This window comes from Montipora foliosa, chromosome 7 (genome assembly GCF_036669935.1).
Source record: "Montipora foliosa isolate CH-2021 chromosome 7, ASM3666993v2, whole genome shotgun sequence".
Classification (NCBI taxonomy): Eukaryota; Metazoa; Cnidaria; class Anthozoa; order Scleractinia; family Acroporidae; genus Montipora; species Montipora foliosa.
The window spans coordinates 4001548-4026760 of record NC_090875.1 but is presented as its reverse complement, the minus strand read 5'-3'; the positions used below and the strand labels follow the sequence as shown (position 1 = coordinate 4026760).

Below are 25213 nucleotides of genomic sequence, written 5' to 3'. Positions count from 1 at the left end.
GGGGGTCAGTGTTTTCAACTCTTCCCAAAAATGTACCAAGTTGAGACAGAGAAAATGAAGGAGAATGTTTTAAAGGTAGTTAGCGATAGGTTTTAGCCATATTTCGCAAATTCATTAAATTACAATTAACGTCGCATGATTAAGATGCGTGAGAGTTACCTGAACTCCAGGCAGCTATGAAATGAGTTTTTTCTTGGGCGGTAATACGGGGTGGTACAGGTTCGAAACTTATGACACTACCAAAGTGTTCTTTAACTAAATGGAAACGTTTCTAAAAAACTATTGCCAAAAGAAAACTATAATTTCAAGAGAGATTGATGTGATGTAAGGGCGGATAGTATATCATGTGATATATCTGGCCGTGCAAAAATGATTTCAGGTGGAGTTAAGGGTACACCTCTCTTCCTTTAGAAGACCGTCTAAATGAGATCCTTAATCGTTCGAGCGTGTTTTCTGACTCTTGCTCAAAGCGAGGCTCCTCCATGGAGCAATGCATTCTGGTTGCTTCGCAGTACATTCTAATCGAAAGTGCCATTCAGTGAGCTAAAAAGCCGGCAAAGCCTAAAACAAAGAAATTTCCACCCATTTCTTTTCAATTCAGAAGGCCGAGCTTCTCAGCTTCTCAGCTCAGCTAGCTTCTTCTAAGTATACATTAAATATCACATGTCATAGGGCACCTCTTTATTCTGCAAAGTCTGTCGTCTATTAGACTCACGAGGGTGAAAATTCCGTCAAACGAATCAAATAAAATGTAATAATAATATATATGTCGTTTGCTGTTGTTTTTGATGTAGAGGACATTGTTGGATGTTGTCATCAAAAACACATAGACTACTCAGTATGAAGAAGAGATATACACTTTTCATCAGAGACAGGATCCGGCTGAGAGAATTTTTAATTTGGACACATATTGAGTGTCAGATCGTCCGGGAAACGTCTTTAATCGCGTTCTTAAAAACATTGAATGAATCTGTGTTTGCTAAACTTTCTGGAAGGTCATTCCATAGCTGAGCAGCCCTATATGAGAAATGTTCTTTATTCCCAGCATTTCTTGTATGCATCTGGCTTCTTGTTGTAAACTTCAGTATTGTACAATGATATTGGGGCTAATCCCTTTGTACATTTGAAAGCCATTAGTAATGATCCGTGTAAGGTGGATAGCAATTTCCTTTGTTATGCGGTAACGGGGCTTTCCCCACATAGGAATGATATCATTTTTACACAGAAAATGCAGAAACCTACAGGAAAGCTGTTAACGCAATAAAATTCATTTACAGCCCACTTTGAAAGGGTGTTTTTTGTGTTAAAAGATTTTGACCAATCACAAGAGTTGAAAACAAAAGCCAAGAAACGTTTACAATTTTACATGTTCCCCACATACGATTTCTGTGGAATTCATTTAAACTGAGACCAGATGAAAAATGGAAGATGGTTGGAAAGTAAGGATGAATATAATACTGCTTTTATGAAGTTTTGTTAACTTTTGCTGTTTAAGCCAATCAGAAGTAAGTACAGACAATAGAAAAGTTATCACCTTTTTGCATACCAATTGAATTCCAACATGTTCGTTGCCGTTGTTGCTATCGTTCCTATCTGGACCGTTTCTTAAAGTGTCTCTAACCTCCAGTTGCTTAGCAACCGGCAACCAGTCACAATCCTTGCCACAACATTCTGAACTTTATGAAGCCTAGCAATGTTCTTTTTGTTGTAATTGCCCACATGGACGAACAATGAACAGTTTGCTGAACACTAGTGAATTTATGATGGTTATAAGTATCAAACAAATGTTTCACACGATTGATTTGGCACACGCTACCTGGACGTTTAGATACAACCTCGGTTACATGTTCGTCAAAACTAAGGCGCGAATCCACGAGGACCCCCACATCTTTTGCAGAACAAGACAGCGGTATCTCTTTGCCGAGTAGCATAACGCCGAAACCCTCCGGCACGCGAGCTAGTATCTGCGGCGTTCCAAGAAGCAATATCCTAGTTTTGTCTGGATTAATCAGCAGGCTGTGTGTGCAACACCAGGCGGCAATCAGTTGTAAATCCTCGGACACATTTTTCACAGCCCTGGCTGTCTCCTGGACAGGAAACGAGCGATAGATTTGGGAATTATCCAGGTAACTCTTTAGCGAGCACAGGTTAGGGACAGCTGGGAGATCGTTGATGTATATATTAAAAAGGGCCGGCAACAAGATCGACCCCTGAGGTACATCGTAAGCTACTTGGCGCGGACCTGACACCTCACAGCCAATTTTCACACGCTGATTCCTGACCGTTAAATAGCTTCTAAACCATTCCATAGCCTGTATAGACACACCCAGTTCTCGAAGTTTACTTAATAGGATCCCATGCTCAATACTGCCAAAAGCCTTTGACAAGTCCAACAGAACTAACGCTGTCACTTCTTTCCGATCCGTTGCTTCGAGAATCATATCAAACATGAAAATATGGAGTGATTCTGTTGAGTTTTTCTTCTTGTTTCCATTTTGATGTTCAGTTAAACAGCTCTGGCGCGTTGTGTACTGTGTTAACTGATTAAGAGCTGCGCGTTCGCATATCATAGACAGAGCGGGTAGCGGTGATACTGGGCGGTTGTTATTAGCAATCTCATGATCCCCTTCCTTTAATAATAGTATCACGTCAGACTCTTTCCAAGCAGATGAAAAAACTGATGTTAAAGCACTCTGTTTATAAGCTCTGTCAGGACTGGAAATATACCTGGTAGGGCATCCTTGATCACAATCATGTGAAACTTATCCTTTCCTGGTGCCCTGATTGAAGGAAAAGATTCGACTGAATTAAGATTTGATTTTCACTGCGCGGAATTGGAATTCCTCTAGTTGGAATATGGTCTTGGCTGAGGGGGCCTTACAAGCTGGAAGAGCGTTAACTGAAGCAAGCCTCTTAGATTCAGGGGCACCCAACGAGAATATAGTTCAAAACCACTTAAACATAGCATTGTTAAACGTATTTTAGTATTTAAACGGTATATATAGGCGTATTTTTATCCCCTAAAAATTTTTCATCTGTTCGGATTTCCTAGCTGAAAGTCTTGTGATCCGAAAATTATAGGGATCAAAACTTACCTTTTCGAAAATTTCAGCCAGAAAAAAGGCTCCCGAAAATTCTAGGGGACCTTTTTAGGGTAAAAATCCCTTAGAAATGGGCAATTATACCATGTTTTAGATGTTCGAAAATCCTAGGACAGGTAGGCAAGCAAGAAATTTTACAACAAATGTTTCGAAAATTCTGGATCTCAAATCGTCTTCCGAACAGATATTTTCCGAAAGTTGACGTTGGGTGCCCCTGTAGATTCAGCTGCAGCCCTTGCTCCCACAGAAGTGAAGAACTCATTGAACTCGTTCGCCAGTTCCGTCATAACCCTTTAGTACGAATACACCGGTCTCGATTTCTGTTTCGACGGGATATAGTCCCGTATCCCCTTCCACATGGCATTGCTACTCTGATTGTCATTCCTTTTGAACAGTTCCTCTCAGCATCACATAGCCTTCTGTTAACCTCATTACGACACCAACGGTAATACTCCCAGTCTATAACAGCCTCCGACTCACAAGCAAACTCTGTGTACTTGATCTCTCTCATCCATCAGCTCCTTGATGACTTGATCTACAAATGGACATTGCTGATTTCTGACTCTCCTTTTTCTGACAGGCTCATGACTTTCCAGGACTTCCAAAACAATGTTCAACTTTCTCATTAGCATCATCCTCCAAAGCATTTTCATGCCATGGGACTTGGGCGAGACCATTCACAAAGCTCTCAGTGTCATAGTTCTTATAACTTCTAAATATAACATAAGTATGCAGTTTTTCGGCGCCTTGAGGCTCAGTACCACATAAACCAGATGATGATCGCTGATGTGTGTTTCAATCACACCACTATCTGTAACAAGGGCTGAATTGAAAGTCATGATGACATCAATCAGAGTCTCGGGTGTTGGAGTCACTCTCGTAGGCTCTGTTATAAGTTGCTTCATATTTAAGCTGCTACACAAGTCATTCAGGGCTCTCGATTCATAGGAGCTCGTGATTAGATCACAGTTGAGGTCTCCAACTACCAAAACGAACTTTTCATAGGTAAGAGCTTCCAAATAGTGATCCATTAAATCGTCACAACAAAACATGAGAACGGGCAGTCAGGAGTTCTATAGGTGACACACAAAAAGAATGATTTCAATTTCTTGTGTTGAACTTGTACCCATAATTGATGAAAGCCAGAACATGAAATTCGAGAAAGATCTTTAAGGACTTTGCTTTCGAGAGATCTCCTTACAGTACAGAAACACAGACACCACCGGCACGATGTTTAAGCCGGTCAAGCCTTATCAATATGTATCCGTCAATCCGGGATCACATGGCGTTTTGTATATAGTCATCCCTCCCTTTCATCCCCTTTCAATAACTCATAAATTCATCATAAAATTACTTGATTATGTTATTTGCTTATAGGCGTTTTCTGTGATACCAGGTTGCCACCCAACGTCATTACATCAAGTACCAACAGTTTAAGGATTTGGTTTTCTTCTGACAAGTCAGATGCTCATCAGGGTTTCAATGCCTCGTACAAAAGCCAACTGGAGCAAGGTACGATTCATGTGTCTTCCTCGAAAGTGATAAATTAACATAGTTGTTCTGCTAAGGACGATTTATTACCCAAGAATCGTTGGGAAGACAAGGTATTTGGCATCCGGCTACCAACTTTTCAACTCAGAATCAAATTACTGCCACGGAGGTCCTGGTTTCAAATACCAATACTTAACAACTGAGAGGAAAGTGTTGACATGTTCACTTGCAAATGTTATTCGACTGGTGGTAACGTGGCCTTATAAGAAAAAATAGGCATAGTTCAGAAGGAGTTTGCGGAGTCCTGAAAATGCAGGTACAGACACAGATATTTTAGGAAATATTAACCTCTTACTAACTGAGCGAGAGGGCCGTACTGCATGGGAAATATTGGCTTGAGGTTATTGCAGTACGGACAAAGCGAAGCGAGGTCAGTACAAAAACTAACGAGGGCCAATCGTAGATCTTAAAGTCCCTAATAAGCAGCTCGAGGAGACAACCGAAAGACCAAATACTTCTATGAGACTCAAAACATAACAGAGCATTCACCAAAAACACAACTTACTGCAGTATAAATGAGTGTTAAAAGTCCGTATGATTTCAAATATTTCAATCGTTTTATTACTTAGGGTGTGATGGTTTACTATCAAACACCTCTGGCAGTATCTCTTCCCCTCGATTCCCAGATTACCCCTACCCTAACTCATTGGAATGTGATTGGATCATCACCGTACCACGTGGTAAATTTATTCGTCTCCAGTTTTCAACCGACTATGAAATAGAGTTCAACTGTGACAAAAAATGCAAATGTGTGGACTACTTAGAGTTATGGGATGGACCAGAATCCAATAAGACTCAGATTGGAAGGTAAGAAAAACATTTTCCTGTAATTAAGCTTAAACCCCAGTCGTGTGCGTGATGGCCTCAATTTTCATCAAGAGAAAATTAAGGAGACAAGAGAGGGAGTCTCCCAGTGTAGCCCTTGGGATATGTTAATTGCACTTCAATTATTTTTAGATGTCACAAAAACGGGAGTTTGTATCCCAAGACGTCCGCAAAGTCAGAAAAATTTAAAATGGCACTCCAAATGGAATTACAGTTTGTTGACGAAAAGGAATTCCAGAAACTAGGAAATTGGTATATCTTGCCCCAAACCCCGGAGTGGGAGTAGTTCTTGTGAATCTAATGGCTTGTAGTGTGAAGACCAAAATACGAATCCAAAAGCCGCTAATCTACAGCCGCTAGGTAAGTTCGTGACGTCATTCTTAATAGCCGTGGACGTCACATGTCCTGTCTAACGCTTCTATATTCGATCCCTCTCCCTCCCTCATTTTCTCTTGTTGTCATTCAATGTGTCTAAGGTGTCTGTTGCAACAAAAGCAAGCAATGATAATGTTGGTTTGGGGCTAATAAAGGTGTCCTCTGTACCAGCTGGAGTTATTTTCATACATTCCTTTGAAGCTCGGAAGGGGATTTGCCTCATGTACTTGATAACAAGGGGGATTCGCATGACTATTGTTGCCTATGGAGTTATCCGCGACTGTTAAACTTTGCGCAAAAATAAACCCTTTTTAATCCCTTCTCCTGATCTCAATTTAAACGTTCTTTATTTTTCGAAAGCAAGACTTTAAAACAAAATTTCTCTCTTTCCCAGATTTTGTATTTCAATTCCGCCACTGATAGTATCAAAAAGCAGCAGAATGAGAATTCGGTTCGTGACAAATACAGAAGGACGCTTTAAGGGCTTTGGACTCTCATATACCACCTCAATGACACCAGGTGATGTAAATATTCTACCATAATTTTTACTTAATTATCATAAATATCGAGGAACATTACTTTGTAGAGCCTACAAACCAGTGGGACACATTAGGGCCGTTTATACGAGAGAAAATAAGCCGCGGCTTACTCTGGCCGCGGCTTACATAAGACGCGAACACCCCGTATAAATGGTACAAAATCTACGTTTACGGCTTTCTCAAGCCGCGGCTTATCCTGGCCGAGGAGTTTATACTCGTATAAATGGTTCCTTTCGCGTATTACGTACGCCGCGGCCAGTGTAAGCCGCGGCTTATTTTCTCTCGTATAAACGGCCCTATTGTCCATTCAGGACCGAGACAAACTATCTTGCTCTACAGTGAATTGTAGAAGGTCAATGGGTAGAGCAACCGACATGCTAGGTCGTAAATATCCTGGCAAAGTTGCCTTTGTTTTCATATAGCTGTAAGATAACAATTGTTTTAAAAAGTGGTACTCGTGATCAAAAAATCGCTTTTTTTTTTCTTCAGAATTTTAACACTTGACTAACAAAATTTTGAGCTTGATTTTTATTCAAAGGCTGTGTATATTTTAGCGCCGAGGTTTTGGATTTCATGGTCCGCCATTACTCAGGTTTAAAACTGAACAATTCAACTCAGAGAGTTGAATCTATGGAAAAGTGACGTCAGTTACTCACAAGATTAAAATTTGAGCATGTAAATGCAGCTTCTTGGGTGTGCAAAACACGAGTTTAAAAGTCTGAAAGCCCAAAACTGTCTTTTTGCATAGCCGCGTAAACGCGCATTGCATTCTTCAACTAGTGAGTCTTTGACGTCATTTTCTCCTCGATCCAGCTTTCTCAAGGTTTTATATTTTTATGACAGACCATTAAATAGGTAAAAATTCCAGTTAAAACAAACAGGTGTCTTTTTAAAGCCAAGGTTTAAAACTTGGGTGACTTAGTGATAGTTAACATAGTTTTGAAATCCAACAATTGATTTTATTGGTCACAGTAGCATTCATTTAAACATACAACTACTTGCAACGGAAAGTCATTAAAGTCCCTAAGGCGCTTATTTTTTCCCGTTTTTTAACTTTTCGTTTAAACATCTATAGTGTCTGGAGTTAAGTACTTCATAAAAATTACCCTCATAGTGTATCCACGCGTTTTAACGAGCGTTTGATTTATACGCCAAACATTTGGCCGAGCCAGTTGGGCCTTGGTAAGTAATGACGTCAAAAGAAGTAACTTGATCACATCTCTTCAGAAAGAAATTAAATGTGCAAAAGTGTAAGAATAGAAGTCTTGTTGAAAATCTAGAGCTTTTTCTTAAGTCTTTATAGAAATTTCGGACGATAGTTACCCTTCCGATGCCATGAATGTTCTAACGATTCATTCTTGACTTCTTTGATGTCCTTAGCTACCAGGACCCAACCAGATCGGCCAAAAATCAAAGGCCCGCTAAAACGCGTGGATACACTCTGAGGGAATTTTTTTTAATTTCTACACTCCAGATATTATAAGTAATTAAATGAACATTTTTAAAAAGGTGAAAAAATTAGGTGTCACAGGGACTTCAAAAAGGTGACCATTTGTCTTTTAACTTAAACACCTTATGATTGCTTTATTAATGCACCGCTTTTCAAATAACTTGTCGAAACAGGATGTGGCGGGGATATCGCTGGGAAAAGCGGCGTCATACAATCACCAAACTATCCAGAGTCATTTCCTACCTTTTCCGACTGTGTTTGGCGTATACGGGCTCCCGCTGACCGATACATCTCATTTCGGTTTGACGAGTTTTCGGGGATCAATGGTACAAATTCCGAATGCTCAGTTGATGCCATTGAATTGAGAGAAGGCTATTCAAGGGAAGCTCAAGTGCTAGGTAATACTTTTCTATTATTAAGGCGATTACTCTATTCAAGTGTCGGCTGGCTTGTGGAAAGATAACTTCATGGAGGGAAGATCCCTTTTAGGAATTCCTAGAAGTTGGTAGAGGCTGCTCAGAGAAAAAAAATACCGGACGTTCAATTCAAGAAAGAAGAGAACTGCAAGGACTATTCTCCTTCTGGTTTTTCCTTGTTGTACTGCGTTAATTTGAGGAGCCTGACTTAATCGCGAAAAGTATAATATATGGATTTATCGAAGCGCTATTGAAAATTGTAACTCAGTACTCTGTTGCTAGTCAACAGCAACCTACTCTTTTTGTGTATTGCCCCTACAATTGTTCCTCTTCATTCCCTTGGAAAATATAGCAAACAATTTAAAACGCAAAGCTGAATTCTGTAAACTTGAAATGCAGTCATTTCATCAAATTACAAGACGACATATTTGACAGCAGGAAAGGTCGTCTTAAGTACGGTTATTTGGTGGAACGGACGGAGGATTTCTAATCCAAAACTCGAAGGGTCTAATATCCGAGCCAAACGTCATCGCGATAGTAATCTTGCTTCCTTACTGGTAAGTACATAAGGAGGATACCGGTAAGGACAACCGTTACATTAGTTTAAACACCTCATGGTCTGACAAAGATCAGTGGCTCCATCGACCATGAGAAAAAGAGAATACTCCATTAAATTGTACTTCACCCACATGCAGGCGCTCCAAGCTCAGTGTGAGACAAATGTAAAAGGATTCCTATGGGAATCCCGATAAAAGAATTATATGAAAAAATTCTCAATTAAAAATCCATACCTTATTGCCATTGTGGGTCGCTTCCTTCCTATGTGGTGTTTTTCCAGATTCAACGCGATTTGAGCTATTTTCAATTCTCCGGTTGTCAACGGTATTATATCTTAAGTCTTTTATAGGATTTCAAATGCAAATCCTTATGTTTTTGTCGGCCATGTCTCACACTGAATTTGGAGCGTCTGCGCTTCACCAGAACGAATAAGGGTATGCTGATTTGTTTCAGGGCGATATTGTGCACAGAATGTTCCACCTGTTATTGTAACCAAGGGAAGCGATCTATTCATTCATTTTCAAGAGAGAAACGCCGGAGCAAGCTCAAATTCCTTTATCCACAGAAGATTTAAAGGAACGTATCTTACTCACTCAACAGGTATACATAGTTATTTTGAATCCGGTGTGTTCTCTCTCTTTTAGAAGTTAGGGCAAGCATATTGGTTTTCATTATATAGATACTGATGAAATACTAGGATTTTCCTTTTCGTAAAAAAATCATATCTTTACCGCGCGCAGTGAAGATATTTTTATCATATTTCCCGTACGGTCCCGCGCGCGCTTCTAATGTAAAACTATTGGGAAAATGCCCGTATGAGGGCCGTACGCATTAGCGCGAGCAGGGCCGAAAAAAGCCGTACGGCCCTACTGAGGAACACGTACTGTTGTTCCATGCGATGCAATTTTAGGGGATTTCGTCGCGTTTAAACATCCAAAGTTTATACAGCCAGAAAAGCAAATGCAAACAACAAATTAGATAAACATTCTATGCAAATTTTTGTTACTAATTTTGTCTAAACTTTATCTTCTGGGTGCCTCATAAAAAGGGCCCATATGATAAAATGCTTATTTAGGTCGAGCCGGACAGGAAAACATTTGGCACTCGGTCATGACGCTCGGTCCTTACGCCATGACCTCGGGGCCAAATATTTTCCCGTCCGGCCCTCGTACTCAGTCAATAATGTAATTTTCTTTACTGCATTAACATTTTTATGACTCAATTTGACATTGTCATGATTTGTTTTACACATTTGTTTTGCGTGTTTTAGCGGTTGATGGTCACTTTTTCGCTTTTTCAAAATGGGTTAAAATAAATTGTTTTTAATGTGGACACTTCAACAGTGTTTATAACATAACATATTGCCACTTGGGGATACGAATTTCATCTTCTCGATCTTCTTCATCTTCTTCGATCTTCTCAGTGGTTAGGGCGCTTGCCTTGAGATCCGGAGATCCCGGGTTCAAGACCCGCTCTGACCACTCGTTGAATTTGTTCCTGGTAGTCCCTGGTTCAGCTTCCCAGCTGCACTTGTAAATAGACAACTGGTTTGCCTCCGGCCAGTTGGGATTCTTAACAGTTGTAGTTGTTGTGTTCTGTTGTTTCGTTGATTGTGTTTCATTGGCCCTGAAAAGACTCTATGGGGAGCGGTCATAATGTATTATGTGATAGCATCTCGTATTATGTGATAGCATCTCGTATTCCTTCGCTAAGCTCACTCGCGAGATTGAGTCCGTTGGGTCAAGTAATATCCTCTATTTAATTATTGAAGATACTCTGGAATGTAAAACGCTGAAGGTGATTGAACTTTAAATTGAAGCGGTCTTCCCTGTCCTGCTTGATCCTCTAACGGACGTCGACGTCTTCATGGAGTCGAACTAAACCTTAAATGGATTAATATTAAATAATAAATAATTAGTTATAACTGATTATGAACTATTAATTATTGATAGGCAAAATTTCACATTTAATGTGTTAAGCGTCTCGCTTGATTTTTAGTTTTTCATCCTTGTTTGTACTTAGAGCTCGGATAACAAACGACATCTTGGTGTTGAAAAGACTTAGCTTTTCACCTCCCCACTCTCCTCCTTTTCTCTGTCTTTTATATTCCGTTTCAACCGACATCTTAAATTGCGTTTCAACCAACACTCTGTCTTTACTTAAATCACCCCCTTAGCTTGGCTATCTATTTTCTCTTGATCAATGTTAAGTCTTTGCCCAAGATCCACGCTCTTGCATGCATACGGCGGTACGGCCATAGCTGTGTGGAATGTGGCTTTATAGCTGATTGTGTATGGCCACTTATGGATATGCACCAGTGATAGGTTGTGGCCATGCGCGATTGGCTAAAAATGCATATGAAGTAGTGCATGTCCCATAGAATGTCCTTCTCTGGGATCTTTTTCCTCGGGTTCATTTTTTTATGCGCAATAGAAGTATGACAGTCAACAATACACGAGCTTTGTCTCTACGTAAGCTATTTTGTTTGTTTTCTGTTCCTTTTGGGGATTTTCAAACAACTTGTTGAATCGAATCTATCCATCGCCCCTTTAACATCAAAAGAAGCAGTTTATTTCACAGACTTTAAAAAATCCCTAGGAAAGCAGTGATTTTTCGTTAGAGATGACATTGTTATTAAGTATGGCTCTCTTTTCCAGACTGCAATGAATCTATTGGTTTACAAGATGGCAGAGTTAGGGACTCTCAGCTTTCCGCCTCATCTTACTTTTCACTGAAACTTGGCCGGGGGCAGCTCTACATGACTCCTCAGTATGGGAGGGTAGGGAGTGCGTACTCATGGTGCAGTCAGGTGAGCTTTGTTGATTTGCATATTTGCAAACAAATAAAGGTTAATTTCGAGTATACACACAGTAAAAAATACCTTTCCAAAGAATTAGTATAGGTAGTTACATGATTTCGAGTGAAATTGGATAAACACGAGTATTTTTTCAAAGATAAACAAAATTGCACGAGCCCGTAGGACGAGTGCAATTTGAAGATTTTGAAAAAAAATTACGTGTGCTTATTTATTCCAAATTGCACGATGAAAATCGTGTGATTACTGATAAACAATGTACATAAAAAATTTCCAGATAGCTTATCATCATTATGCAGAAGTATATCACGCAATCACGTAAAAATACGCCATACATGGCTCGCATTCGATTGACTGTGACTCTCTTAGATCATTGACCAATCAGAATGCTTGGTTTTTTACCTCGTTTCTGCACTGTGTTACCTGAAAACTTCAACTTTCTTAACCAATTAGAACTGAATAATTTTTTCAAAAATTTTCACGTGTAGTGAAAATTGGCGACAAATAACATTCATACGAAATTATATCCTGGACACAAATGGCGCACTCACTAGAATTCCATTATTCCTGTTTCACAGCATTTAACAATTCATTTTTAGGATTTCTTGTTTATTGAAACCAAGAGTGCTGTAGTGAAAAACGTGTCACTAGGGGATGTTATAAGCCCAAACCCTGTTCCACTTAAGCACGGAGACGTGGTTCGGGAATTGAAGAAGAAGCAGGGGAAAAATTCTGTGAGGGCTTTCAAAAGGGAATGTTAAAACCGGACCGTTATGGCCTATCTAAAGTCCACTTTAGCCCTGAATTTTTAAACGTATTTTATTTCAGAGACAGATGTTAAACAAGATTGGTGGTGAATATTTTGAGATTGACCTCCTTAACTTTACAGAAATAACTGCTATTGCAACACAGGTATAAGAAGGAAAAATATAGTTTGAGGTCGTAAGAAATGATATATAGATTTTGAATCTCGAGAATAACCAGGTTATGTGGGTATATTCCGAAAACTAAGAGTGCTTCCACAAGGACGGCAGAACACTTGCAATTTTGCTTCACTGACTCCGTTCCAACAGTAGTCCAACATTTCAACTTTTGATTACTAGTTCCTATACATACTCTCTGAGTTACAAGACACTCGTGGAAGAAGGAATGATGACTTAGTAGTGAACTGAAACGATTAAAACGTGCATGAGCCACCATTAGTAATCAATGTGTCTACTGCCTTGTCAGGGATATCAGTTGCCAAGTACCATTTACTGGGGATATGTGTCACGTTATAAAGTAGAATACAGCTACGATGGAAAGCACTGGATCAGTTACAGAGACAACAAAGAACACAGCTCCAATATAGGTTTTACAGTAAGCGAGAGTGTATTTGGTTAACCTAGATTTAATTTGACTGTGATGAGGCCATCTTAAATTGTAAGCCTTGAGAGGCATCAAAGAGCAAACTACAGCTGACAAGAGAATTGTGTTTGGCCTGAATTATTTTCGCAGAAAGCAGTTTAAAAGAAGTGGAAACATTTTTGAATGCATGTTTCAGGTTAAAATAATACAGTCCTTCTCTCCAATGTAAATTTTTCAGGAGGTAAGAATATATGAAACACAAGAGTGAAATCTCAATGATTTTCGGGCTTCCATTCCTGGTTGCTCTCAAAATGAAGACGGATGTACGTATGATATAAATATATTTACAAACATCATATTGAAGGCGGATCATCTAAAACAAGACTAGTTCCCTAATTTTTCCAAAAAAGTATGGTTATGGTCACCATTTTTAGAAATTTCATTTTATTTTCACCAGGCGTTCACTGGGAACAAGAATGTTAAAGACATAAGGAAAAACGTTCTTGCACCGGCCATCATAGCTAAGAAGATTAGACTTTTTCCAACAAGATTCTTAAGCAATCCCGTCCAACACATGTGTCTTCGAGCTGAGTTGTATGGCTGCTTGTTTGATCGAGGTAAAGTGGATACCACGTCTCGCACTGTTGTAACAACTATTTTGTTTTAAAAGTGTAGAAGCATCTATCGGGTCTTCCTGATTCAGTCTTTAAGTTACTGTAGTTGAAAGCGCTCGTTTAACTCAGTCTCTTGCAGGGATAAATAAACTACTTCACAAGGCAAACGTTTTGTCGAGGGTGGTTTGGCGATTAGCTTGATTTCAGGATTAGTTGCGGTTCCTCTTCACATTCTCTCCCAATCAGAAACAAAGGCAAAGCTAATGTCGCATGCGTCAGTTTTCTCGCGCTTACTGCAGGCTGCATTTGAGTAGCCTGCGTTTGTTGAGTGTGACGAAACTAATCATGCATAGCCTGCATGGTTTACCTGCAGTCACTCTGTTTGAAATCTTACGTATATTTCCTGAAAAAACCATTTGCTCTAAACGGGAATCGAATTAACCGGCCTCTTGATTAGTAGTCAATGTGATCGAGTGCTACTTTATCTGTGGTCATAGCTGGGTCATATCATAACAGCTAATTAAAGAGAAGAGACACTGATACTCGATTGGTTAAAATAAATAAATAAATAATCAGTTTATTTAACCCTTTGGTAGTGTAACAATAAATTACAAGGGAGGTCAATTCTACGCAAAACACATAAATACACTTAGGCACAGAAGGCAAAAACAATTAAACCCTATTGTAACTGTGAGAAATGCAATTACTGAGGCGGTCCGTTTTGACAATGTGGAATTCAGAACGGGAAAAACCCGACCTCAACCCGTACCCATGAACGACATTCGTGGGCTGTGGCAGCAGGTGTACAAGGAAACTGGACTCCTTGGTGTTCGAAATGAAACGCCTGCAAGCCTCATCACGGCGCGCCAACAGCGTAGGCAAGCCACACCTCACGCGTGCCGACTCATAAGAGCAATCTGGAAATATGATTCTTAGTGCAGACTTCTGCACGCTTTCCACCAACTGAACCAGACAGGCGGGTAACGCGGCCCACACCGGAGATGCAAATTCTAAAATGGGCCGCACAAGGCTACAATAAACCTGAATGAGACCAGCTGGTGGGAGGTCAACAGGCTGCTCTTGGAAGGGTTGAAGTCTGGTTTGCCTCACACGCGAAGCATGTATGCTTTTCATTTTCATGTTAATTTCTCTTTCCTTTTCTCTTAGGTTGTGGTGGTATAATTTCTATGGAGAGGCTGGGGAAAATCAGTGTTCGGGGGATTTACAGACAGTCCAAATTATGCCGATGGCTTTTTATCCACAGTAATTCAACCTCATCTAACATGATTGTAAACTTTCATTTCACCTACTTTGATGTACCATGCCGTCACGGTTACGTGACATTACATGACAGACATGGCGGGAAAAGGAAGACCTACTGCGGCGCCTCCCCTCCGATAGTCCCCAGTCTTCCCGCATCAAGCCAGATAGCGCTGGAAATCCAACTGGAGAATAGTTCAGACGTTTGGGGCTTTGAACTCAAATACCGAACGGAATCTATAGGTACGGAACAGACTAATTCAAATTGGTTTATTCAACTGAGAATCCAACCGTCGACGAAATGTGAAATTATGAGGTCAACATCAAATGATCTAGTGCTCTGTAGCAGAATGGTTTAGTTAAAGAATTATTTCGTTTAGCAAACCATAACTAAACCACTTCCGTTTGCTCTGTTCTTTTTCAATGTCTTGTTTTTTTGGTGGTGATGGCCGCCCATAAACTATTAAACGGGTATGTGAGGCTTAAGGAATGTGGCTAAAAATAGAAAGTTTGAAGTAACGACGTGATGACGTCACAAAAACTAAATTTGTGAAAATCATGATTTTGTTGAAATTGTCTGCATGATTATTACTAAGAAATGCCCCTTGCCAAAATCAGCGCGATCGTTATTTACGCGCACGTATGACGTAACTCAAGATGGCGCTGAAAAAGCAGACGAACGAAAAACTTGTCAAAGCTCACCTACGCACAGGGAACCCAAGATTAGAAGTTGCGTTCTCCCAATGTCGAACGCAATTATTGCTTTGAGATGATTCGGGACAATTCAACAACTCAACAGCTCAACAACTCGACAATTATTCGATCTGAAATGGTAAAGAACGCTAACGACAATTTTGAAAATAATCTTTACAAAGTACATTCACTTACTTCTGTTTCGGGTCTGGTTAGCCGGTCTTCAGGAGAGCGATCCGAACGTTTTAACTGAACGGATTGTTCACCAATAGAAATTAGAGCTTCAAGATCAAGTATTGAAATCAATGTCAATGAAGGTCATTCTTGATTTTCAAATTGTGCACGTGACTTCCAAGTAATATTAACTTAACAAAGCATTTAGTTTTCAAAAAAAGATATTAGGAAGGTAATGACAGTAATACAAGTTTTTTTTGTAATATGAAACTTAATCATTGGTTTGATCCGTGAATATTTTCAGTTTCAACGTACTTGAAAGTCCCACAAGAGAAAAAGCGGACAAAAAGTGTCTCCTGCAGGAGAGAAACCCTCTCTTGTGTCCGAAGAAGTCAACACTATCCTTCCTCCCTCCCTCACTCGACTCATTCTGCAGATTAAAAAAAATTGAGATTGCTGCTTCTGATTTTTTTATTTTTTGTTGTTGTTGTTTTTTTTTTTGGTAGAAAAAGGAGAGAAAAGGGGGTTACCTAAACAATTTAGAGGGAACATTCTTAAAGCAATCTTCCAAAAAGTTGGCCAAGGACCAAGCTGTTCCTTTTGTCCCGAGTGTTTCGTTTTCCTTTTGGCTCCTTTGTATCGCTTATCGCCGAAGAAAATCACTTGGTCTTGCGTAAATTGTCCGCAAAAATGTTTAAAACACACTGAAAAAATCATTTTCTGCTGTAGATAGACGACCAGTAAAGATACTCCGTTTCTGTCGTCCATCCAACCGGTCAACGTGTGAAACGTCACTGGCCTGCGTGTCTGTGATTACTCAAAGAATCGACTAACAAAAAAATGACCATCATTATTCGTAGAGACTTTTCTCTTCCCTTTATCCTACGACGTCTCAGGGGAAGGTAAATTCCTAAACACAGCATCACAGTTAGATGTAATTACCAAGGAGTCGATTTTAATGAAAGAAGACAAGTGAACCGGAGTATGCAGAGAAAACCCTCAAGTTGGGTTGAGTTCCTTAGGGAGCTTACGCAACAGGACGGCTGGAAGACTCAGGACGGCAAAATGACCAAAAAATGTCGTGCAAGACCGGGGATGCACAGTCTCGCGCGTCATTTTTTCGTCATTCTGCCGTCCTGAGTCTCCCAGCCGTCCTGTTGCGTAAGCTCCCTAACTGTCAACGTAAGGACGGAAGGCGCTGATTTGTTACCAAATCCAGAGAGAGTCCATAATGTACTATTATAAACAGCACCTCTTACATTTCACAAGGTTGAAAAAGGGAAAGTTAGACCTACCTTATACAACATTTCAAAAGGAAAAGTAACGATAAAAATGTTACATGAAGTTTAGACGACCTCATGTTAACATAATCGAATGCCAACCAGTGATGTGCGACTCTATTCGCGCGAAATTCGTTTGGTGAACACGTTGCCGTATATTTGCATTCTTGAAATACACACTTATTTCTGTGTTAATATACAAGTGTCACTTAATGTTTATTTCGTCACATTCGACAATGACAATGAGGTCGTCGAAACGCTATGTAACATTGTTATAGATAGTTTCTCTTTTAAAGTGTTTTGTAAAATCCATCTATATCGTACCTTATATTTATACAATGCAAACTTAACCTTTAGGCGTATTTTTCGAGGTCATGTCTTTCAGCTTTAGAGCTGGCCAAAATGATTCTGCATTTATTCAGTGAATTTTTATCATTGACGCCAATGCTTTATTTTTAGGATGTGGAGCAATTTTGGAGATTTCAAGTGATAACAAGCTGGTATCACCGAGGTATCCGTTGCCATATCAACATAATCAAGCCTGTACATGGATTCTTCTCACATCCCCGGGGTATAAGATCGCCGTTCGGTTTATCGAGTTTGATTTGCAGCCCCCCTATAATAAGAAATGCCAAGACTACGTGCAAATTCAGGATGGTAGACAAGGTAAAATATCTTCACTTAAAGTGGCTATGTCACGGCAGTGCAGTTGATTTTGTGTAGTGTTACTCAACATTACCCCAGCGATTACTTCTAAACAACACAAATCAAAGGCTCGTAACAAAAAATGTCGGTCAAGCATAACTTAGACACTCAAGTTACAAACAATGGAGGTAAACTGTTAGGCTGAACAATATTCAAAAAACAAAATTTTACGTTTGGCTTGATTTGGTTGCCAGCTATGGCTAAATTTCGTAACAGTTTCACTTATTATTCATTCAAAGTTCTTCTCCGTTTTCGACTGGCTTCCACTAAATTTGGAATATTAAACAATGAAGTCAGTAAGGACACAAATAATGAAAAACAAATTGTTCGCGATATTTGTTGACTAAAGGAAGCGGGATACATTTTGTATTGTTATATACCTAGCCTTTCACTCGCCAAAACGAGCACTGTGATTGGTTGGTTCTTGGTCACGTGCCCCTGATTAAATTCAAATGTGTCCTGATCGGAATACAATTCCACAGTTGTTGTCCGATGTTTTGCTGTGATTGTTGACGGAATAGTCTAAATATACAACAAAGCACTTAATGTCTGGTCCCTCGGGAAACTAGTTAGTTTTGTTTTCCCTCGAGGCAAACATCAGGACTCTCGAGAAAACAAAACTAACTGTTTCCTTCGGGACCATACATTAAGTGTACATTAACACCCGATAAATATGCTCTAGGACACAAAGATGAAGCTATATAGAGAATACCCGGCTACTTTTAAGGTGAACCCGGCCTAAAAGGGATCAATACGTATACGAAGTCAGAGAGTCTGTATATTTCGATAGAAATTAATACTATCGCAGTCTCGCAGGAGAATGTGTCTCGTTTTCTTATCTCACTGAACGGGACTGAGGATCGGTGTATCCACTTCGATCTCCACTTGGAATACTCCTAGGGGAGGGGTGGTCTTTTTCAAAGTGTCCGCGTATCCACGTTCATCAAGGGTACACCTCTGAAATGGCAGAGTGTTCTGCAATCATCGTCGTAACGAGGCTAAAAAGGCTTATTAGCATTAAAACAAAAGAATATTCTATTTGGACGCTATTATGAAAGTGCTGCCGCCCAAAATTCTACTTCCCTTTTTTTTCTCGAAGTAACATTTTGGCGAATTGTGCGTGCGTTCGTAACTCCAAGTCGCTAACTGCTCGCCATACATCTGTATTTACTACAAATTTCTCTTTTCTTTTTCATTTTTAAAAAAAGTTGTTTTTTTCTCTGAGAGCACTATTGAGTATATTTTTTCCCTTGACTTGAGCACCTAATAAGAAATCTGAGACACGGTTTTTGGGCTTAAAGTATCAATAACGAACATGGTCTTTTCTTTATTCCCGTTGGGGGATTAACCTTAATAAAGCTTGTATACAAATAAGTACGCTTTAGGGAAAAAGCTTTGCGTTTACCAAAGACAGTAATTTCCTTCCTTTTTGGAGTGAAAGTTTAACACTGATCTGAAAATTAAAAGCTACCCAAAAAGTTTTGAGTCAAAGTGGTTTGCGCCGAAATTGCAAATAAAAGAGAAATACTTTATGTTCACTTTATAGCAAGAGATTTGAAAACTCTTTGAAAAACAGGCCTAAGTAATTGTAACCATCCGTTAGAACAGAGCCTCGAGTTATGTAAGCAACCACTCACTTCACAGGTTGCTAATAGCCATTATGCTTTGCAACTTACACTACTGCTATCACCTCGTATGGTAAAACACAAAAAGACACTGCAAAAATCGATACTATCGAGGATAACAAAAAATACTGTCCTATGAACTTAACAGCCAATACATTTTGCTTTTTCTCCCTCATATGTAGATTACTCACCCGTGTTGGGGAAATTTTGTGGGAAACACGTTCCAGGTCAAGTAATCTCCACATTCAATAAGATGCGAATCACTTTTCACAGTGATAATACAACCACAGGGAAAGGTTTCGTGCTTCAATACAGTGTTATCCCACCAAAAAGACTTCCAAATACAACATTTCGCCAGGCGAACGGTGAGTAGCCAGTGAAGGGCGCATGCGGGCAAGTAAGGCTTTACATAGCCACGCCCCACAAGTTAACAGTCTTGTGAGTTGATTCGATTCATCGGAGACTTGTAAAATCCGAATTTAAATCATATCTCTGTTCCTTGTTGAAGGTACCTCGTGCTCTACCTTTTGGACTGTTGCGTGCTTGACGATATTTTCCCCTCTTTTAACTTGGAATCAAAGTGACATTTAGGGCGTGTTCGATTGACCCTATTCCGGAATAAGAATATGTGGAGTGATGATTAAAACGGTATGTTTGGCGCGTTTCAAAGTAGCAAGGACAATAAAAGTATGTTTAAAATAGCATTTTAGCAGATTTTTGACAATTTTTAATGTGAATCTCCGTAAAAACGAAGGATTTTTAACTTATATTCCATGTATTCCTATTCCGGAATACGGTCAATCGAACGCACCCTTAATGAAACGAAAACAAAGCACACGTTGCTGTGTTACATCCTCTTGAATTCCTATATGTTTAAATAGAATTTAATAAAATATATATTAACGAAAATGACAGTTCACATTTTAACCAGCGCAATCAGACATAGCTTGATGCTGCTTAGGGGCTACTTACATCAGACCGGGACGAACTCAGACCACTCAGTATAAACTTGTACCAGTATAAAGTTTTTGCAGCCGTTTACATGAAACCGGGACGAAATGCTTGGTGCCTGGTTTCGGGATGAAATTGTATCTTTTGCTTGATTATATGGTTAGGGTTAGTAAAATATATCGCTGACCCATAAGCATACAGGCCGCCTTAAATCTCTGGAGACGGTATGAGATTTGTTGTCATTTACATGAGAACGGTACAGACTCAGACCGGCCCGAGAGCTTTTCGTCTCGGTCCAGCAACCGAGACGAAGTCAGGCCGGTCTGAGTTCATTGTCTCGTTCCTATGCAGCCATCAGTTGTCGCGTCACTAGCGTTGTGTGATGCCAAAAATGATGTAGCTTCAAAGTCCCCAAACTAATTATTGTTTGGTTTTCATTTCAGTTTCCCCAGAGCAAACGGAAAAGCCTTTGACTAGCAGTGCAGCTACATCGGCAAGCGGTCAGGAGAAGAGAGACCGAAATAAAGGACATTCAAGAAGGGCATCACCGTGCCTATTGTGTTTAATGCCTTTGTTGATTATAGCAATTCCTGAAAAATAACTTCGTTATTTTAAAAATATCGGGTGTACAATATATATTACAATATTTATCTCATTATCTTTTTTCTATTCTTGTGTTTACTTGTTTTGCGAATGTTGTTCATAGCACATAAGAGTCTAGTTCACTATATTCATTGTGATTGCTGACTTAAATATTAGAGTTTCAGTGATATGTGATCAATCTTCGAATTTACCTCAAGAAAGAAAACAAACACTAATTACGCGGTGCTTTCTGTAACTGCAACTGACAACAACAGCTTCCCTTTGATGATTGCTTTTTGCTGTAGCATTTCAAGCTTAAAGTGCCCCTGTGATCAAAAAAATGCTTTCCTTTTTTTCTTCAGATTTTCAAAGTGTGTTTGCTTAACACCTAACTGGCAACATTTTGAGCTTTGATTCTTATCCAAAGGCCGTTTACTTTGAGTGTAAGTTTTGGATTTCACAGTCCGCCATTCCTCACCTTCAAAACTGACCAATTGGACCACAGAGGGTTGGATCCAAGGAAACAGTGGCGTCAAAGGCTTCGGCGTGCGAATACAGCTTAATATATATGCAAAACGCGAGATTAAAAGTCTGAAAGTTCAAAACTCCTGTGCTGCATATTAATTCTGCAGCGTAAACACGCATTGCATTCTTAAACTGGTGAACATTTGACGTCATGTTCTCCCGGATTCAGCTCTCTCAAGAACTTAAAGTTGGTAATGGCGGACCATTAAGTAGGAAAATTCCAGTTAAAATAAACAGTTGTCTTTTGAAAATCAAAGACTTAAAAATTTGGTAGCTTAGTGTTTAGTTGACAGTTTTGAAATCCAAAGGAAAGTAAGAATTGACTTTTTTGGTCACAGGGGCACTTTAAAAGGTGATCCTTTCCCGGACCATTGCCGTTGGGACCAGAAAGCAGCAACAAGTTCTTAAAAATCCCTAGGGTATCCCCTCCCGAAACCATATATAATGGGACACATATCTAGCCATTCCTAATAGAGCAGTTTACTAGTGGTAACGTCAAGCTTTGTCGTGTACTTATCAAACATGTCAGATGCCGCCCTTAATCCTCAAAACAAAACTGGCACCACAGTCCCTTTTTTGCAGTTACGAAGTCTTTCCTAGTATGCTCTTCCCTATGTTGAAAACAGTACGTGATGAATTATGCAAAGCGTGGTTAAGTGAAAGTGTGTGCGCGATTGAGGAATGCTAACTTCCTTTTCTTGAAATGTGAGAAGCGACACAACGGCCTTTCAGAGTTAGTGGCAGTTTCTGTGGTCTTTAGACGAAAATATAGTTGTGTCTCGGTTCTGTAAGTTTTTGCGTCATGAAGCAGCTCTCGTAACGTATAATGTGATTGGCTCGAAGCCAACAGAACAGACTAAAACAGTTGAAACAATTAAAAGTGGCTGCTTACAATACCAAATATCCCACTTTTTTAAAAGTCTTTAATTGCGCTCTGAGTACCGAAATTTTTGTATTTTTATATTAAAATGATGATTCCAGAGCAGGAAAACAACTTTTTTGATTCTCATATAAGACTGCTACCTTACTGAAGCTTTGCTCTTTGACTTAATTTTTTTGAAAAGTGGAGGTCTTCTCAAAACATTCCTTGTGATACTGTGAGAGGTCTGTGTATCTTTCCCTCAGCTAAGCAGTTGGTACTTCTCTATTTCCACAAGTTCCTTTTTTTTATTCGATACCTGAGTGAAGGGATAACGATCTCGATGGTCAATCGTGCAATAGAGGACAGTAGGGAGTTTAAGATCTACGACGCCGACGTCGACGAAAACGTCACCTCAAAATATAATGTTGCACTATCGTAAGTTTCTCGCGGTTTGGCCATCTCGTTCGCGCCTTACAATGTGGCCGAAGAATCCTAAAACTAAATTGGTACGAGCGGTTTCAGAGCAAAAATAGAGATCGAAAGATTCACATTTGAATGCTCACGTTGTCGTCAAAACCTCAAATTTGGTGATTTCACGTCGTTGTTGTGCAGAGAACCCCACGTTTATGTGCTAAAATGCGTGCCGCACGTGCAGCACGATTATTTTTCCTCTTTTAACCAATGATATCGTTGTTTCGTGGCGTTCTCGTTGACCACCGCGTCGTAGATCTTAAAAGTCCCTATTATGGAGCTTAAGAAACGACGACAGCTGCAGCAACGACAACGCTACAAAACAATAATATCATTGCTTAAAAGAGGAACATAATCAAATTCCCTATATGTTGCAACAATGACGTCGCTTCACTCTTAAAACTCGATACATACTTTACACTTTTTAGAGTTCTAAAAATCAGTATTGAGTTTACTTTCGACCTATATAAAAGCTATGCAGATCTCCGATGCTGTTGTCTTAAGCTGTTGTCTTAAAGCTGTTGTCCGTCCTGGCCTTTGGCGCATGCCCGATAACACCCTCCTGGATCTTTCGTCACGCAGCCTCATCCAACAATTGTTGCACCAATGTGGAACACTTCAGGGTGTTAGAAGTTCGGGGATGGTAGTGGCGTCGGTTCAAGCAAGGTATTTTAAAGCGAACCTTAATAAGACAATTATTCAACTCTTCCTCCTTCTTGCAAGGGTTTGATTGATTGACCGTAGTCCAAAATGGGAATACATGGAAAAGATGTTAGAAATTCTACGTTTTTACGGATATTCACATTAAATTGTTAAAAAATGATTCCTTGGGTTCCCCATTGACGAGTGAAATCATCTGGCGTCAGACAGTAAAATACTCTGGCGTTATACTGAGTAAAAGACTAAGTATGACCGGTTTAGGGGTGAAAGGGTTAAGACTGGCAAGTGAAATCGAGTTCCGAGTTAAACAGTTCAAGGGGACTTCATTGTTGACTTGTAGTAATCAATTGTATAACTATAACTAAAATTAAATCTTATTTCATGCTTTTCGAAGCTTTTGATGCCCCATTTTTGACCATTCGTTGTGACGTGTCTGAAGCTACATGAATCACAACATAGAGTTTATTCGGTTAATGAAAACTGCGATACAGACTGACGAAGTCTACAACAGATACGTCATGCGGGCTTAAGGGTAAGAAGCAATTCATGGAATGATTAAGAAACTACTGTACAATGAATACAAATAAAAAAGGAAGGAATAGAACAAAGGAAGAACGGGCAGAACTAAGACTGACGAAAAATTACCAAGAACTGTGAGAAGCAATAGTACTCCATAATGTTGGCAGCATGATACTGGTCACATTGGTATACATGGACTGGTGACGGACGGACGGACGTACGCACGGTTAATGACGTCATGGCTATAAAACCAAGATTCCTCGCATCGATGGGTTACCATATTTTCTTAACAATGGTGCACCGCGCGCGCGCTGGACCGGCTACGAGCGCGCGATTGGCCAATCACATTCAAGCAATTAGGGAGCTTAAGCATGCGTGTTTTTGAGACGCGGACGGCAACCGGAAGATAAAATTTCGCGTGCCAGGACAGTGCTGTCTCACAGATTTTTATACTAATCATCTCTAATGGAGAAAAGATACTTAGCAATGGAAATGTGTTTGAGGGAAGACAAGTTAAAAGGGAAAACAACTCACTTCCGCTTGCCGTCCGCGTCTCAAAAACGCGCGTGCTTAAGCTCCCTATTATGATTCCGGCCCCGCTAAGATGCTTGAGAAAAAAAAAATAGAGGATATTACATGGCCGTGCGGAGATACGAAATTTCGTATCTCCGTACGGCCCTGTAACATCCTCTATTTCAGCTACCTTCACGCCTACTCTTTTTTCCAATATAATTGAAAGGGGCTATAGACCGAATGCATAAACGGAGGCCAAAAATGTATTCTTTTGTTTATGTGCTGATTAGACTCAGTAGCCTCGCTCTCAAGCAACATTTCTTTTGTATTTTGTCCATGTAAACGAGGCTAGTGAGTCTAATTAGCACATAAACAAAAGAATATTTTTTTGGCCGCCATTTATGCATTCGGTCTATTTCAATGAAAAAAGTGTACATAGTCAAGTACTTTGTTATGGTTTTGCCACGTTGTGTCATCTCAGTAATTTTGCCAATCCCTTGTTGATTCGAGTCACACTCACTCCCTTGCTTGATTTTGAGTGTGAGAGACATGGAGAGAGAGGAGGGTGGGTCTTCAAAGAGAAAAAAAATACTTGTCAGAAAAACGCTTTTGCGCTGAGACAATCGGTTACCGAAAATAAACAACTGAAACTACGGGGCCCACAACAAAACACAGACCCTTTTTTTTTAACTCTGAGTTCTGAAGCGGTAGAAAAGTGACTGGAGGGAGGATGGTGGTGGAGGGGGGGGGGGGGCACACGAACAGAAGCACGAGAAGAGGTGCGGTTAGATAGAGCAAAAGA

The 25213-nt window shown here is 39.8% G+C and overlaps 1 protein-coding gene across 1 annotated transcript in view; it reads left to right on the top strand.

Moving 5' to 3' along the window:
• Positions 1 to 20965, top strand: part of LOC138010769 (cubilin-like) — a 28529-nt gene extending 7564 nt beyond the window's left edge. The window contains exons 3-15 of the mRNA XM_068857746.1: positions 4479 to 4613; positions 5222 to 5459; positions 6247 to 6371; positions 8015 to 8239; positions 9269 to 9415; positions 11473 to 11624; positions 12459 to 12542; positions 12861 to 12989; positions 13435 to 13594; positions 14759 to 15094; positions 17458 to 17664; positions 19511 to 19693; positions 20723 to 20965. Coding sequence (XP_068713847.1) covers positions 4479 to 4613; positions 5222 to 5459; positions 6247 to 6371; positions 8015 to 8239; positions 9269 to 9415; positions 11473 to 11624; positions 12459 to 12542; positions 12861 to 12989; positions 13435 to 13594; positions 14759 to 15094; positions 17458 to 17664; positions 19511 to 19693; positions 20723 to 20880 — 2279 coding nt within the window. The 3' untranslated portion in view covers positions 20881 to 20965. The remainder of the gene's footprint in view (positions 1 to 4478; positions 4614 to 5221; positions 5460 to 6246; positions 6372 to 8014; positions 8240 to 9268; positions 9416 to 11472; positions 11625 to 12458; positions 12543 to 12860; positions 12990 to 13434; positions 13595 to 14758; positions 15095 to 17457; positions 17665 to 19510; positions 19694 to 20722) is intronic.
• The last annotated feature ends 4248 nt before the right edge of the window (positions 20966 to 25213 follow it).